This window comes from Tiliqua scincoides, chromosome 13 (genome assembly GCF_035046505.1).
Source record: "Tiliqua scincoides isolate rTilSci1 chromosome 13, rTilSci1.hap2, whole genome shotgun sequence".
NCBI classification, from domain to species: Eukaryota; Metazoa; Chordata; class Lepidosauria; order Squamata; family Scincidae; genus Tiliqua; species Tiliqua scincoides.
This window is the reverse complement of record NC_089833.1, coordinates 10,919,086-10,932,895: the sequence shown is the minus strand read 5'-3', so window position 1 is coordinate 10,932,895 and position 13,810 is coordinate 10,919,086. Positions and strand designations below refer to the sequence as shown.

Here is a 13,810-nt window from a genome sequence, read left to right as displayed (position 1 = left end):
GTGCTCCCTGGGGCATTTGGTGGGCCGCTGTGAGATACAGGAAGCTGGACTAGATGGGCCTATGGCCTGATCCAGTGGGGCTGTTCTTATGTTCTTAACTACAATTCCCAGGAAGCCTTGCAGGTCTTCTTGTTATCTGGTGTGCTCCCTGGGGCACTGGGTGGGCCGCTGTGAGATACAGGAAGCTGGACTAGATGGGCCTATGGCCTGATCCAGTGGGGCTGTTCTTATGTTCTTAACTACAATTCCCAGGAAGCCTTGCAGGTCTTCTTGTTATCTGGTGTGCTCCCTGGGGCACTGGGTGGGCCGCTGTGAGATACAGGAAGCTGAACTAGATGGGCCTATGGCCTGATCCAGTGGGGCTGTTCTTATGTTCTTAACTACAATTCCCAGGAAGCCTTGCAGGTCCCTTGTTATCTGGTGTGCTCCCTGGGGCATTTGGTGGGCCGCTGTGAGATACAGGAAGCTGGACTAGATGGGCCTATGGCCTGATCCAGTGGGGCTGTTCTTATGTTCTTAACTACAATTCCCAGGAAGCCTTGCAGGTCTTCTTGTTATCTGGTGTGCTCCCTGGGGCACTGGGTGGGCCGCTGTGAGATACAGGAAGCTGGACTAGATGGGCCTATGGCCTGATCCAGTGGGGCTGTTCTTATGTTCTTAACTACAATTCCCAGGAAGCCTTGCAGGTCTTCTTGTTATCTGGTGTGCTCCCTGGGGCACTGGGTGGGCCGCTGTGAGATACAGGAAGCTGGACTAGATGGGCCTATGGCCTGATCCAGTGGGGCTGTTCTTATGTTCTTAACTACAATTCCCAGGAAGCCTTGCAGGTCCCTTGTTATCTGGTGTGCTCCCTGGGGCATTTGGTGGGCCGCTGTGAGATACAGGAAGCTGGACTAGATGGGCCTATGGCCTGATCCAGTGGGGCTGTTCTTATGTTCTTAACTACAATTCCCAGGAAGCCTTGCAGGTCTTCTTGTTATCTGGTGTGCTCCCTGGGGCACTGGGTGGGCCGCTGTGAGATACAGGAAGCTGGACTAGATGGGCCTATGGCCTGATCCAGTGGGGCTGTTCTTATGTTCTTAACTACAATTCCCAGGAAGCCTTGCAGGTCCCTTGTTATCTGGTGTGCTCCCTGGGGCATTTGGTGGGCCGCTGTGAGATACAGGAAGCTGGACTAGATGGGCCTATGGCCTGATCCAGTGGGGCTGTTCTTATGTTCTTAACTACAATTCCCAGGAAGCCTTGCAGGTCTTCTTGTTATCTGGTGTGCTCCCTGGGGCACTGGGTGGGCCGCTGTGAGATACAGGAAGCTGCACTAGATGGGCCTATGGCCTGATCCAGTGGAGCTGTCCTTATGTTCTTATGGATCCTTTGGGGAACCCCTCTTAGCAAGATCAGAAACCACAGGTGGGCACTTTGGGGGTGGGGGAGGAGAGTGCACAGGCACTACTCATTCTTGCTAGCTGCTACCTGCAGGTTTGGGACAGAAGGCAATGGCAGGAAAGAGGTATCACCTGTTATGGGGTGGTGGTCCCAGAGACATCTCATTGGCCACTGCGGGTAACATAATTCTGAACTAGAAAGGCCTTGGGCCTGATTCAGCTGGATTCTTTGTTTTTTTGGCTGCCCTGTCACATCCTGTTTGGTCCTAAATTTTGCACGGGCCCTTCTAGACTTGCCTGGGGCCAGTGGCATAAGCTAAGGGGGCGTGGGGAGTACATTGCCCTGGATATCACATCTTGAGGGGATGCCAACTTGCACCCCTGATGGTGGAAACAAGGCAAAAAAAGTGGCCTACTGAAGCTCAGGGAGGCTGTAGGGGTGGTGGTGGTGGATAAAACGTTTTGTGCCCTTGGGTGCTGGATGCCTTAGTTACACCACTGCCAGGGGCCATAAAGGTGAAAGAAGGAACCACGGAACATACCGGCAGCGGTTGTCACTGTGAGTGTGGAACGAAGCCTCTGCTCTCCTCAGACCCAGGTGGGAAAACGCGTGGTACATGGTAAGCATGACATCACTGATGCTGTGGACGCCATCTGGCTCATCGTACACATTCTCCCAGTACGACCGGAGGCCTGGTGTGCCGGACGGATAGTTGCCATACAGATAATAGTCCAGCTGGCTAATTATTTCTTGATTCACCACAGCTTCAAATTTCCGGGCAAAGAAGGTGGGCCTCGCAGTTTGCTGTGCAGCGATAAGGAAGGGCTGTCATTATTTTTGAAATGGATTCTGAACTTCCAGCCTAGTTCGGATTACAAGCCTGCCATCTCAAACAGCACGCTAACAATTAGGACACAAGGATACAGTCACTTCATGTCACAAACAGTTCATGCAAACAGACCACGTCCTGTCATTTACAGACATGGGGGGGAAAAAAAAACACCCCAGGTAAAAGATGCTCAAAAATAAATCTCTCTACATTGACACGAGCTTGCAAACTGCAGGAGCTCAGCTCTTTGCAGGGCAGTTAGCAGCTCTTTGATGTCTGAACAGCCTCAGGACTTGGGGCAATTACTGATCTGGTCTTTCCATTGGAGGCTCTGTGGGACCCACCAGAAACCAGGTCCCAACTCACTGTTTAAGAAATGCTGCATTAAGGGATTAGGGTGTTTCCCTTTGTTAATCAGGTACCCTGCCAAAACTTAGGGCAAGGCTTAAGCAGGATACAAGCAGCTCCTCAAACAAAAACTAGGCTTCTTTCCAAAGCATACTTGGCTGCAGTCTTTAAAGCAACTCAGCTCAGTAACTTAAATGCCATGTTTCAGCCCCAGCCCTTATATACACTTTGGTGCTGCATAGCTCCTCCCCTTTTCAGTGGGGCTGTTTAGCTCCTCCCCTTTCCAATGGGCCATTTTGGGAGGGAATGTCAAACCCAACTGCCCTTCCTGCACTTTGAAAACTGGAGTTTTGGAGAGAAAGAATCGCTGTTGAATTCTAACCGACTTCACACAAAGACAATGCTGACAACAGCTGATATTTTTTAGCAAACAAAATGATGCAACCTTGGTGATTTAGGAATTTTTGCCCTTCTAGAATGAACAGTCTTTGCATTCCGGCTCAGCCCGTGGTTATTCTGGAAAGATGTGAACCATAGCAGGGTTGCCAAGGAACCAGCAAAACAACCAGCTTGGCCAGCTCTCATCCCTTCTACAGAGGTTTGGCATGGAGCAATCAGGGGTGTGGATCTCAGCCTCATCATGGCTAATTGCTAGAGATCAAAACTATTGTTGAAGGGGAGGGTTGGCTCTGAGAGCGGATTCAAAACACTGGCAATGCGATGCGACAGGGCGACTTTTGCATTTTTTATGCCTTCTGGTGACAGCTCTACATGGAACTGAGCCAGGAGACACGTCCCACAGATGTTGGGATCGTAGGCCAAGAGACATATAACAAACATTGTACTCAAGTAGACCTACAACCGCATCTGCTATTATATTTCAGCATTTACAGCCTGGGTGAAAAGTCAAAATTCTTGCTCCCTCTCACTCCCCAGATTTTGGACAGCTGGGCCTTTAAAAAACCCACACTGTAGAAGGAGACAGAGCCAGGAAACTGACTGAAACAACTGCTTCATTTTGTTTGATCGGATCCTCAGTCTGAGACCCGCTGGCCACGAATTTGCACCACAAGGACAATGTTTGAATTTCCTTTCTAGATAGGAAACAGCAAAGCCTAAAAGTTCATCTCTGAAATTATTCGAACTTTAATTTATTTATTTATTTATTTATTTTGAAATTGATCATTTGGACCCAATTTCACTTGTTTTCCATCTAGATCAGGGCTCTCTAGACTCCCACCTGAAGGCTGGATCCAGTGCCCTGCCGATTCCCTCCCCTGAGTGAATGGTGCTTACTATTCTGTAAAGGAGCCTAACTCCCTGCACTGATCTCCCCTGAATTGCACTGTGGCCTGCCACTTCCGGGTCCTGTTGCCCCAGTAGCCATTGCACTTGGATTTCCAGGCAGACATGGCTGGTTGGCGCACAGTTTGGGGGGAATCCACAGTGGGGAAGGCTCCCCAGCTCAACAGTAAGTGTTGGTCGTGCTGGGGACGTGTTTCCCGGCGCGCAGCTGTCTCCACTTTGGAGATCACTGATCTAGATTATTCTGGAAACCGAAATAATACAGGCCTGCAAAACTGAGGGTGAGAAAAACATTTCTTCTTTCAAAATTTATGGTGGCTTTGTATGAATTTGAGGTGCTCATTCCAAAAACGGCATCGGTTTTGCCCTATCGTGCCTAGTTTTGGTGATACCCTCTTTGGCAAAGCCTCTTTAGTGAATGATTCAAGCAGCTTCCTCGTGAGGAAGCCATGGTGCAGGCTTCTTTAAGAGGAAGCTGCTTGAATCATTAACTGAGGCTATGCTGGATCCCCTAAACAAAACTGATGTCATTTGGAATCAGCACCCCAAATATACCCAGGAAGAGGTCTAACTTTTGAGACGCCAAAATGTGTGTTGGCCTGTGTAATTTTTGAAATATTATTAGTGACAGTGTCAGTCAAGAAGCTGCTCTTTGGCATTCAGAACTCCAACTCCACCTACTCTTTACAACTTGAGCTTTCCATCCATCTTACCATGGCTCTAGCCACAAACATCACTGCGACATGGAAGAGCCACCTTCTGTGGTTATGCATTTTATATCAGTAGAAAACAGGCTGTAGCTTTGAGTGGCGAATGCCCACCAACAGGTAAAACAGGCATTTGACCTCAACTGACTTTCAGCCCAGCCCAGCCCCTCAAATTTGCTTTGAAAACACAAAGCCCATCTCGCTATTCGGCTTTCCCCAATTTCTTCCTTGGAAGGGATTTGTGAGTTTCACACAAACACTGGAGACTGGAGCAAGTCAACGTCCAGATTTTACATTTCCAAAATATGTACAGCACAGTTTTGCTTCCTTTATCCAACAACCCAGTGCGCAGGAGCCTGATCAAGCAGATCTATCTCTCACCTGGAATCGGTGGAAATCTGCGGGCTTGAAGTCATTAGGGGAACAGCCACACCAGTCCACAATGTTCTTGTACTGGCATTTGCAGCCCAGCTTACGGTTCCAGTTGGTGATGCGCAGGTTGTTGTCCACCATGGAGCCACAATGAGGGCTGTTTTCCAACACAGTGTGAAAGAAGCTCTGCGAAACAACAACAACAAAAAACAAACAACCCATCATTTGTGTGTATTTGACTCTTGATGCACATAGGGGCATCAAGACTTTTTTAAATTGAAGAAGGCTTGTCACTGTTGATATGACAGGTTGACACTTCTAATGATTGCAACTTTAATAGTTTTGCATGATCCATTGGGGGGGGGTCTGATCTCCTTTATTGTTTTCATCATTTTGTGTTTTAGTATTGTTTTAATCTTTCACTCTGTACTGTGTTTTTATGTTGTAAACCACCTTGGGTGCCCCTGCTGAGTGGGAGAAAGGCAGGATATGAATGAATGAATGAATGAATGAATGAATGAATGAATGAATCTTACTCCCAAGGAAGTGTGCACAGGATCACAGCCTGCAAATTGGTCTGAAGATGGATGAGAGGAGAGAGTGGCTAAAATCAGCAAGGCAAACCATAAAGACGTCTTTAAATACAGGATAAGTGGGAAGCCTGCCAGGAGACAGGTAGATCAGGAGGCAATCAAAGGGTAGGTTAAAAAGGATATAGAGATTGCATAGGAGCTAAATGAATTCCTTGCATCTGCCTTCACTACAGCAGATGGAGGGTAACTGACCTTCACAGGGAAGGTCTGAAAAAAAACTGTCAAACAGAAGTGACAAGGGATGAGGTTCTAGAGCAGGGGTGTAAAACTCATTTCATATAGTGGGTCGAGCAGCACTGATGGCGCCTGCTGGGGGCTGGAAGTGACATCATTAACCCACTTCCCTGTTTTCAACAAAAGTTCGCAAACTGGTTTACGCAGCAAAAGAAATGAAAAAAAGATGGTTTCCTATCACAAAGGAGTTCCTAAATGAAGGTGCAAGGGAGATACTAGCGAATGACCCCTGGGAGGGTTGCTAAGCTGGAGTGGATGAACAGGGACAGAAGCTCTTCCTCGGTTAAATATAAGAGAACCACCTCTTTGCAAAAGATGCCTCTTCACTCAGCAAGACTAATAACACAGGCCAATACACATTTCGCTGTCTCGATAGTTAGACCTCTTCCTGTGGCTATTTGGGCTGCCGATTCAAAAAATGGCATCGGTTTGCCCTATCTAGTTAGCGAATGGTACAAGCAGCTTCCTCGTGAGGAACCCTATGTTATGGCTTCCTCACGAGGAAGCTGCTTGACCCATTCACTATCAAGGTGATGCAGTATCTCTGAAACAAGAGGGCAAAAACGGATGCCACTTTTTGGAATCAGAGCCCCAAATTCATACCAAATCACTATAAATTTTGGGGAAAAAAAGTTTTTCTGACTTTTGAAATGTACTTATGAAACGTACAGGCCTGTGTAAACAGTGAGAGTAAATAATAAAGGTGGGTAATGGAACATAAGCAACATAGCAGTGGGGAAGGAAACAGAACAGGGGTTTAAGGAGCACAGACTACTCTTGTAGAATTTGCTATAGAATGATCTATAAATAAATGGCAATAGCATTAGTATGGCTGACCGCCCCTCCCCCCCGCCCCAGACATCCCCCCTGCCCTTTTTTTAAGGTTAAATGACAGGCCAGTGAATATGGATTTTATGCTTGACTCGCTTAGTTAAACCCATCAAGGCACGCATTGTCATTCAGGCGAGAAGAGGGGTGGGAAGGGGGGAGAGCCTCCCCAATTACCCAGGGCCTTGTGTCCTTTTCATCCTGCCACAGCCAAGCTAATGCACGGAAAAGGTTATCGGAGTTGAAAGGGAGGCAATACCTTTCATTTGCCTTTAGAAGACACAGGATTAGAAAAATATAAAAGGGAGAACTTTTTTCTTTCTTTCAGAGAGGTGTGTGTGAAATGATACAGACTGCCAAGCCTGGTAATCTGCTCAAACGCGTTAAGGAAGACTGATGACACCTGACACCAAGTTGCCGGGACAAACGAGAGATGGCCCAGACGGGGCTCTTCATTTAACCGAGACAAGGGAGCAGCCGGCAGTGGTAGGGCAGATGTTCCCCACGCGCAAGGTCCCAGGTTCAGCCTCTGCCATTTCTGGTGAAACAGTGAGGCGGCAGGACTATGAACAGTGGTGTCACTAGGGTGATGGTGTCGGGGGGGGGGGAACGACGCCACTAGTGCCCAAAATTTTGGAAACCTTTTGTAAAATTTTTATTTATGAATAACACCGTTGCGTTACATATGGGTGGAAAGGTAACGCAACACAGAACGCAATGAAACAAACTGCATTGGAATATCTGTCCTCAAACGCTATGGCCAATTAACCAGAAAAAGAAAACGCAACTGTGGGATGTCACAAAAAGTGGATTTCTTTAACTCAAAACTGGCCAATGAGACTAATGGGGACTGAAGAGGCTCTGATGAGAGCCAATGAGGTGTTATGACTCAACAGGGAACCAATCAAGTGTTAGTACGAGTCAGCTGTCATTTCAATGGATCAGAGCTCACACCAGCTCTTATTCAGTTGTGTGAGTGCCATGAAGTTGGCCACTGGTTTTTTTTGTTGGTTACCAATTTGTTGGGTGGCCTGTACTGGTATATATTAAATCAATCAATGGGGGCACGCCAACCCTACTGATGCCACTACATTTAGGCTGTGCATAGGATATTGTAGTGTATTCTGTATGGTCTGGTATGGGAAGAAGTCCATTATGGGGGTGACGCGACGAGCTCTCACACCGAGAGCTCTCAACAAGCTCTCATCGAGCTTTAGGGTGACCTAAACCCTAGTGATGACTCTGGTTATGAGTCTGGATTCTTTGGGCCCAAATACTTGAGAGGGCTGATATTGGCCAGAGTATGCAATTATGGGATAGAGAGAACAATGGTCTGACTCGGCAGAAAACTACTTCATAAGACTGACATATGAAGAGCTCTGCTGGATCAGGCCCAGGGCCCATCTAGTCCAACTTCCTGTGTCTCACAGTGGCCCACCAGATGCCTCTTGAGAGCACCCAAGGCAACAAGACACCTACATTCTGTTGCCACTCCCTTGCATTCAGAGATAAGCTGCCCCTGAAACTCGGAGGTTACACAAAGCCATTATGGTTGCAATCCTAACCACACTTTCCTGAGAGTAAGCCCCATTGAACAAAATAGGACTTACTTCAGAGTAGACCTGGTTAGGATTGTGCCCTATGACTTGTAACCCAGGATGGACTTGGGAAAATAGCTTGATGCACTGGAGTGCTTTATGTTACAACTCAGCGTGTGGTTGGTCTGTGGAACTCCTTGCCACAGGGTGTGGTGATGGCATCTGGCCTGGGTGTCATGAACATGTACAGTTCAGGTCTAGTAGCATTGCAAGGCCTGAACCAAGCTAAAACAGTAACACAGAAGTGGCTTGCATTTCCTAACTGCTAGGATTTACAACTCAATGGAGGGTGATTATGTAGCACCTAGGCAGCCAGAAAGACGTCCATCAAGGATGGAATGCAGCTGTAGATCTCCAGGGGGAGGGAAGAGCTGAGAGGGAGAGCTTCCAGCCCCACTTCTGGAGGACAGGGTCTTTGTTCCTTGTCTCTTGGTGAGAGAGGTGGTGGGTGCACATCCTGCCCCGCCAGGACCATGTGACCATAGGTAACTGGCCTGAGGATCTACAAAAGAAGCTGACCCAGGTGAGGGTTAGAGAATAATAGAGTTAGCAAGTTAACTTTGTTGTTTTATGCTGTTATGTTTCCTAGAAGTTTTTATGCCTCTAGCATTTGCTGCCTTTTGTAACCATTTGAAACCCTATGTATTTAATAAAGTAGAAAATCTTTTTACCATGTTGGTTCACTGTCTGTTGGGGACAAAGGTTCAGAATCCTGCCTAGCCGTTCAGCAAGCTACCAAAAATCCTCTTTGTGGACTAGTAACTTGAGGACTGAGACTTTAAGTAAGGAAAGTGCTCAGTGCCTACAAGGGGTATAGTTAAGCCTAAAGGGTCTCGGTGTCCCTGGACTGAGACACTGGCTCTTACAGGGTGGTGGCAGTACTACCGAACAGGGATCTTTGAGGGCTCTAGGGTTCAGAACCAACAACTCTGAGCACCCCAAAACCCTGGGAGTGAGCACAAGTGTACGACACTGGGCACCTTTAAAAGGGGATTGGACAAGTTTCTGGAGGAAAAATCCATTACGGGGTACAAGCCATGATGTGTATGCGCAACCTCCTGATTTTAGAAATGGGTTATGTCAGAAGGCCAGATGCAAGGGAGGGCACCAGGATGCAGGTCTCTTGCTGTCTTGTGTGCTCCCTGGGGCATTTGGTGGGCCGCTGTGAGATACAGGAAGCTGGACTAGATGGGCCTATGGCCTGATCCAGTAGGGCTGTTCTTATGTTCTTAAGGAAGACTTTTATTAACAAAGTGAGAAAGGAGGATACAAATCTAACATCAAACGCACAGCAAGGATCAGCTGAGCTCTGGAATCAATGGTAAATCAGCACTAAATCCACCAGACTCTACTGCATGCTTTATGCACACTGCAAATAACTCAAATTTTAACCAATCAGAGCTTCAGGTCCCTGCAGGGCTGTTTTCTGCTGGCATGATTCTACTCTAGGACACAATAAAAGGCACCCATGTCTCTTTAAGAAAAGCGAAGCCATTCTGGTTTCCTTCTCAAAATCTTCTTGTCCATGTAATTTATTTTCTATTTCCAAGCAAGGCAGAGCCAAAGAAGACAGCACTGAGTTTGACAAACAGAAAGGCTTTTGTTGCACCCCACAGTTGCAAATAATTTAAGCCCCTCTGATGTCCCTCCAGCTGCAAGCGAGGCTTGAAAAAAGACGGGCAACTAGAATTTGTCCCTGTCTCACTTGAGCTGGTCTTGGCAAAAATGTGCATATTATTATTTCCGGAGAAAGCACAGAAGTTCTCTCCAGAGGATGTTCTGTGCTTGTCTTTCTGAACCTCCACAAACTCAAATAGCCCATGAAGAGAACTGTAAATTCAGAGGAAGGTCTAAAAAGGAAGTCGCTGGTGTGCCTTGTTATCAAGTCAAAAGTTTTGCCCAGTGGCATAGCTAAGGAGGGCAGAGGGGTACATTGCACCAGGTATCATGCCTTTTGGGGTGTCTTTCCAGCACTGACATAAGGGCAATGCAGCTCTGAGGTAAGGGAAAAACATTTCCTTACTTTGAGGAGGCCTCCATGAGTGATACCCAACTACAGGATGCAGCACACGGCCCATTGGCTGGAAAGCACTGACTTAAGAAGTTGGGATTGTGCCCTAAGCAGGATAACTAAGTAACAAACTAGTAACACTAGAACACCACACTTGTATCCATTGCTGGTGAGTACAAACTTCTGAGGTTCTAACCCATGTTCCATTAAACTCGCAAGGAACATGGTCTAGAACCTCAGAAGCCTTGGGTGTCCTTTGGGGAGAAAGGTAGATTACAAATCCAATAAATAATAATGACAAACAGTTGTACCTTGACCATGAAGGCCTTGGTGCATACCTATACCAGCTGTTAAACAACAGGAAAGACAAACAACAGACAAAACAGTTTTGGATTTTGGAGCATTACAATTTCTGATAAGAGATGCTCAACCTGTATATTGATATTAAAGCCTTCAAATGTTGAGAAGTCCAAATAAAGCAGAGAAAGAACAGGTAGCATGTTATACACGTGTGTTGGATGGGACAGTTTCAAACTAGACATCCAACATAAGACGCCTGTTGTGATAGCAAACATCTGAAAGGCAAAACATGGGCAGCCATGAGGTTTCATTTGCGAGTCGGGTTTGTGTAAATTCACCCACCTCTGCTGGAAGCAACGTATACGAGTAAAACCTCTTCATCTTCATCACCAGGTCGTCGCGAGAAAATGTGACGTACTCCACAAACTTCCTGTTCAACAGGAACCAGTCTGAACCGCCGTCGACGGAGATTCCTTCTGGAATTTTCCGGTCTCCGAGGCGCCACATGTGGGTATCACACTCTAGGAAAAGCCGATCCAAACCTTGTTTTCTAATGAACCTGGAAATAAGGGAAGGGAACCGTTAAAGAAAGGTATCCAAACTTATGGGAACATAGCTAGAGCTGAAAAAGGAAACAAGAAACACAAGGAGTTGCCACACCGAATCAGACATTTGGTCCAACTAGCTCAGTGCTTTGAACTCTGACTGGTTCTTAGTGGTTCTCTAAAGTTTCAGAAATGGAGAGAGAAAGAAGCCTAAGTGTCCAGTTTCTGCCCAAGGACCTTCAGCAAGGGAGAGCCCACCATCCATTATCCAACTGCTCTTAATGAAAAGAAGTTTTTCTTAATATTCACCCAAAATTTTGTTTACTCAAAATTTTGTTTACCTAAAATTTTGTAATTTAAGCCCGTAAGACACAACCCTGCCTTCTGGGGCAGCAGAGGACAAATCTTTGCCCTCTTCTAACATACATCCCTCCGGGTACTTGAAGAGTGCTGTCATGTCTTCACGGTCTTCTCCGTTCTGAACATTCCCAGTTCCTTCCATCTTTCGTCAAAGGGCTAGTTTCCCATCCTCTGGCCATCTTCGCTGCTCTCTGCTGAACCCTCTCCAGTTAACTTACATCTCACTTAAAGAGCAACAACCAGAAACAAGATACAGTTCTCCACATAGCAATGCTTTGATCGGTGAGTGGGAAAAAACACGTTGATGCAGTATTTCTCAAACTGTGAGTTGGGGCCCACTCGGTGGGTCACGAGCCAATTTCAGGTGGGTCGCATAGCACCTAGCTCAGCTGCCATTGAAAATACAGAGCTGAAAATACAGGGCACAGAGCTACTGGGCAGGGCAGGCTGCCAGTGGGAGAAGGGCAGGGTGTTATGCCCTGCGTAGGTGGGAAGATGGAATGCTGGAAAGGGGGGGAGAGCTGTGATCGGAGAAGGATCTGGGTCTGTGTTCTGCTTTGACTTCTGAGCTGGAACGTTTGAATTCCAAGCTCTGCAAAATAGCAGAGCATGCTGTTCAATGGGACCATTGCACATTGAAATGAGCATGCTGTTCAATGGGACCTTTGGCTGACTGCAGGTTAGGTTTGAAGCCTAAAATGGTGTCGCCACTTCCAGCCATGATGTCACTTCCAGGCTGATGACATCACTTTTGGTGGGTCCCAAGAGACTGTCATTCCAAAATGTGAGTCCTGGTGCAAAAAAAGTTTGAGAACCACTGCTCTGGAGTATTTGAAAAGTAATTTTCCATCAAGTGACCACAGGGGGGCGAGGGGGGGCAGTGAGTTTCTTGACAGGAGAACTTCCTCCTCGCCTCCTTCAGGAGCCAACAAGGAGCTGAAGCTGGGAAAAATGGCAAACGGAGCAACTCGCACTAACAAAATGTTAAGAGGGCATTCCAAAAGACAGGAATAAAAGTGTGTAATACAAATTAGGAACAGGACAAGAGTAGTATATCTAGAAGGGGGGAGGAGGCAAAACGGTAAGTGCCCCATGCAGAACAAAAACTCTGAACTAAACACCTCTGTGTACCTGCTTCAGCAATCAGTAACCTTATCCTTGCTTAGAATTTCCATTAAAAACAATGGCAAAGTCATGGGGAAAAAAAAATCAAACTTCAGCATGTATCTCATTACAAAGCACAGGCTGGCCAAACAAACCTTTGTGCTCATTTGAGAAGACGACAAAAGCGGGTAAGAAGTGGAGGACTTTTTTCCCCCCTTTTAAATTCCCACAGCCAAGGTTCTAATTTCACATTTCTATTATAAGGGGTAATGGAAATGCTTTGCAATTTTAATGTGGCCTTCGGGAATCTCCAAAAATGCAATATTTATGCAGCCCTCTGCAAATTAAATATTGATGCACGTGAAAGTTCAATAATTCCTTTTCCTTTCTGCAAAAAAACTCTGAACGCGTTTACCTCGAAAACCCTACTTAAGATTAATTATTTTCTTACAAAGGTTTGCAAGTTATTGGGGCTGACAGGCACTGACCTCCCTTTTTCCACAAACGATGCCTCTGATGGATGCCCCAGAAACATCTCATCAGCTCCATGAAATAATTAATGGGGAAAGAATTATGTTTTCCTTTGCCTTCAACCAAGAGATTTAATTTTTAAACCACTACCTGGTAAAGATCTATTTGAATTCTCTTTTGTAATCTCCGATTCTCTAATGACCTCTGCTCCACACTTCGTTCCTCTCCCACTCAATTCTACTCTTCAGTTTCAAATCCAGAAAGAGGAAAAAGGAGAAGCAGTGATGTCAGACCCCAGTTAGACCTGTCCCTGAAGAGTTTCCTCTTCCAAAGAGTAAGAGAGGGAAGCTGGGTCCTGCAGGTGATTCTAGCACTAACCACAATCCCAACCCCTCCTGAGAGATTACTGGAGCACCTCCTTTACAGGTGTTCCCCTCCCCAAGGAAACTGAGATTCCAGCGAGTTTGACACCCCCCCCCATGGACCTGCTTTGGACACAACCTCTGCGACCCTTTTGTGGACCCCAAGGACAGAGATGGCAGCATATCAAGGTAGAGGGGACAGATTGGGAGAAAAGAGCTTACCTGGCTGCTCACTATCTTTGTGCCTACTTAGGAGGAGGGGAAAGCAGATGTGGACACAGATTCTGGATCAGAACCCAATTAGATCCAAGAAGGGGAGCAGTATACTGATCTCCTTAGAAAACATTCTCTCTCTCCTGTGGCTTCCCTGGTGCTACAACTCTATTTTGAGAGCCTCCTCCAGAACCACTGCCCCACTTCCCACCTTCTTGCCTCCAGGTTATGCCTCTGCTTCCAGGCT

General features: G+C 46.7%; 1 protein-coding gene across 1 annotated transcript in view; it reads right to left on the bottom strand.

Moving 5' to 3' along the window:
- Positions 1–13,810, bottom strand: part of XYLT1 (xylosyltransferase 1) — a 94,533-nt gene that overhangs the window by 13,942 nt on the left and 66,781 nt on the right. Inside the window, exons 6-8 of the mRNA XM_066640837.1 lie at positions 10,851–11,067; positions 4,954–5,130; positions 1,925–2,187 (exon numbers count right to left, since the gene is read on the bottom strand). Coding sequence (XP_066496934.1) covers positions 1,925–2,187; positions 4,954–5,130; positions 10,851–11,067 — 657 coding nt within the window. The remainder of the gene's footprint in view (positions 1–1,924; positions 2,188–4,953; positions 5,131–10,850; positions 11,068–13,810) is intronic.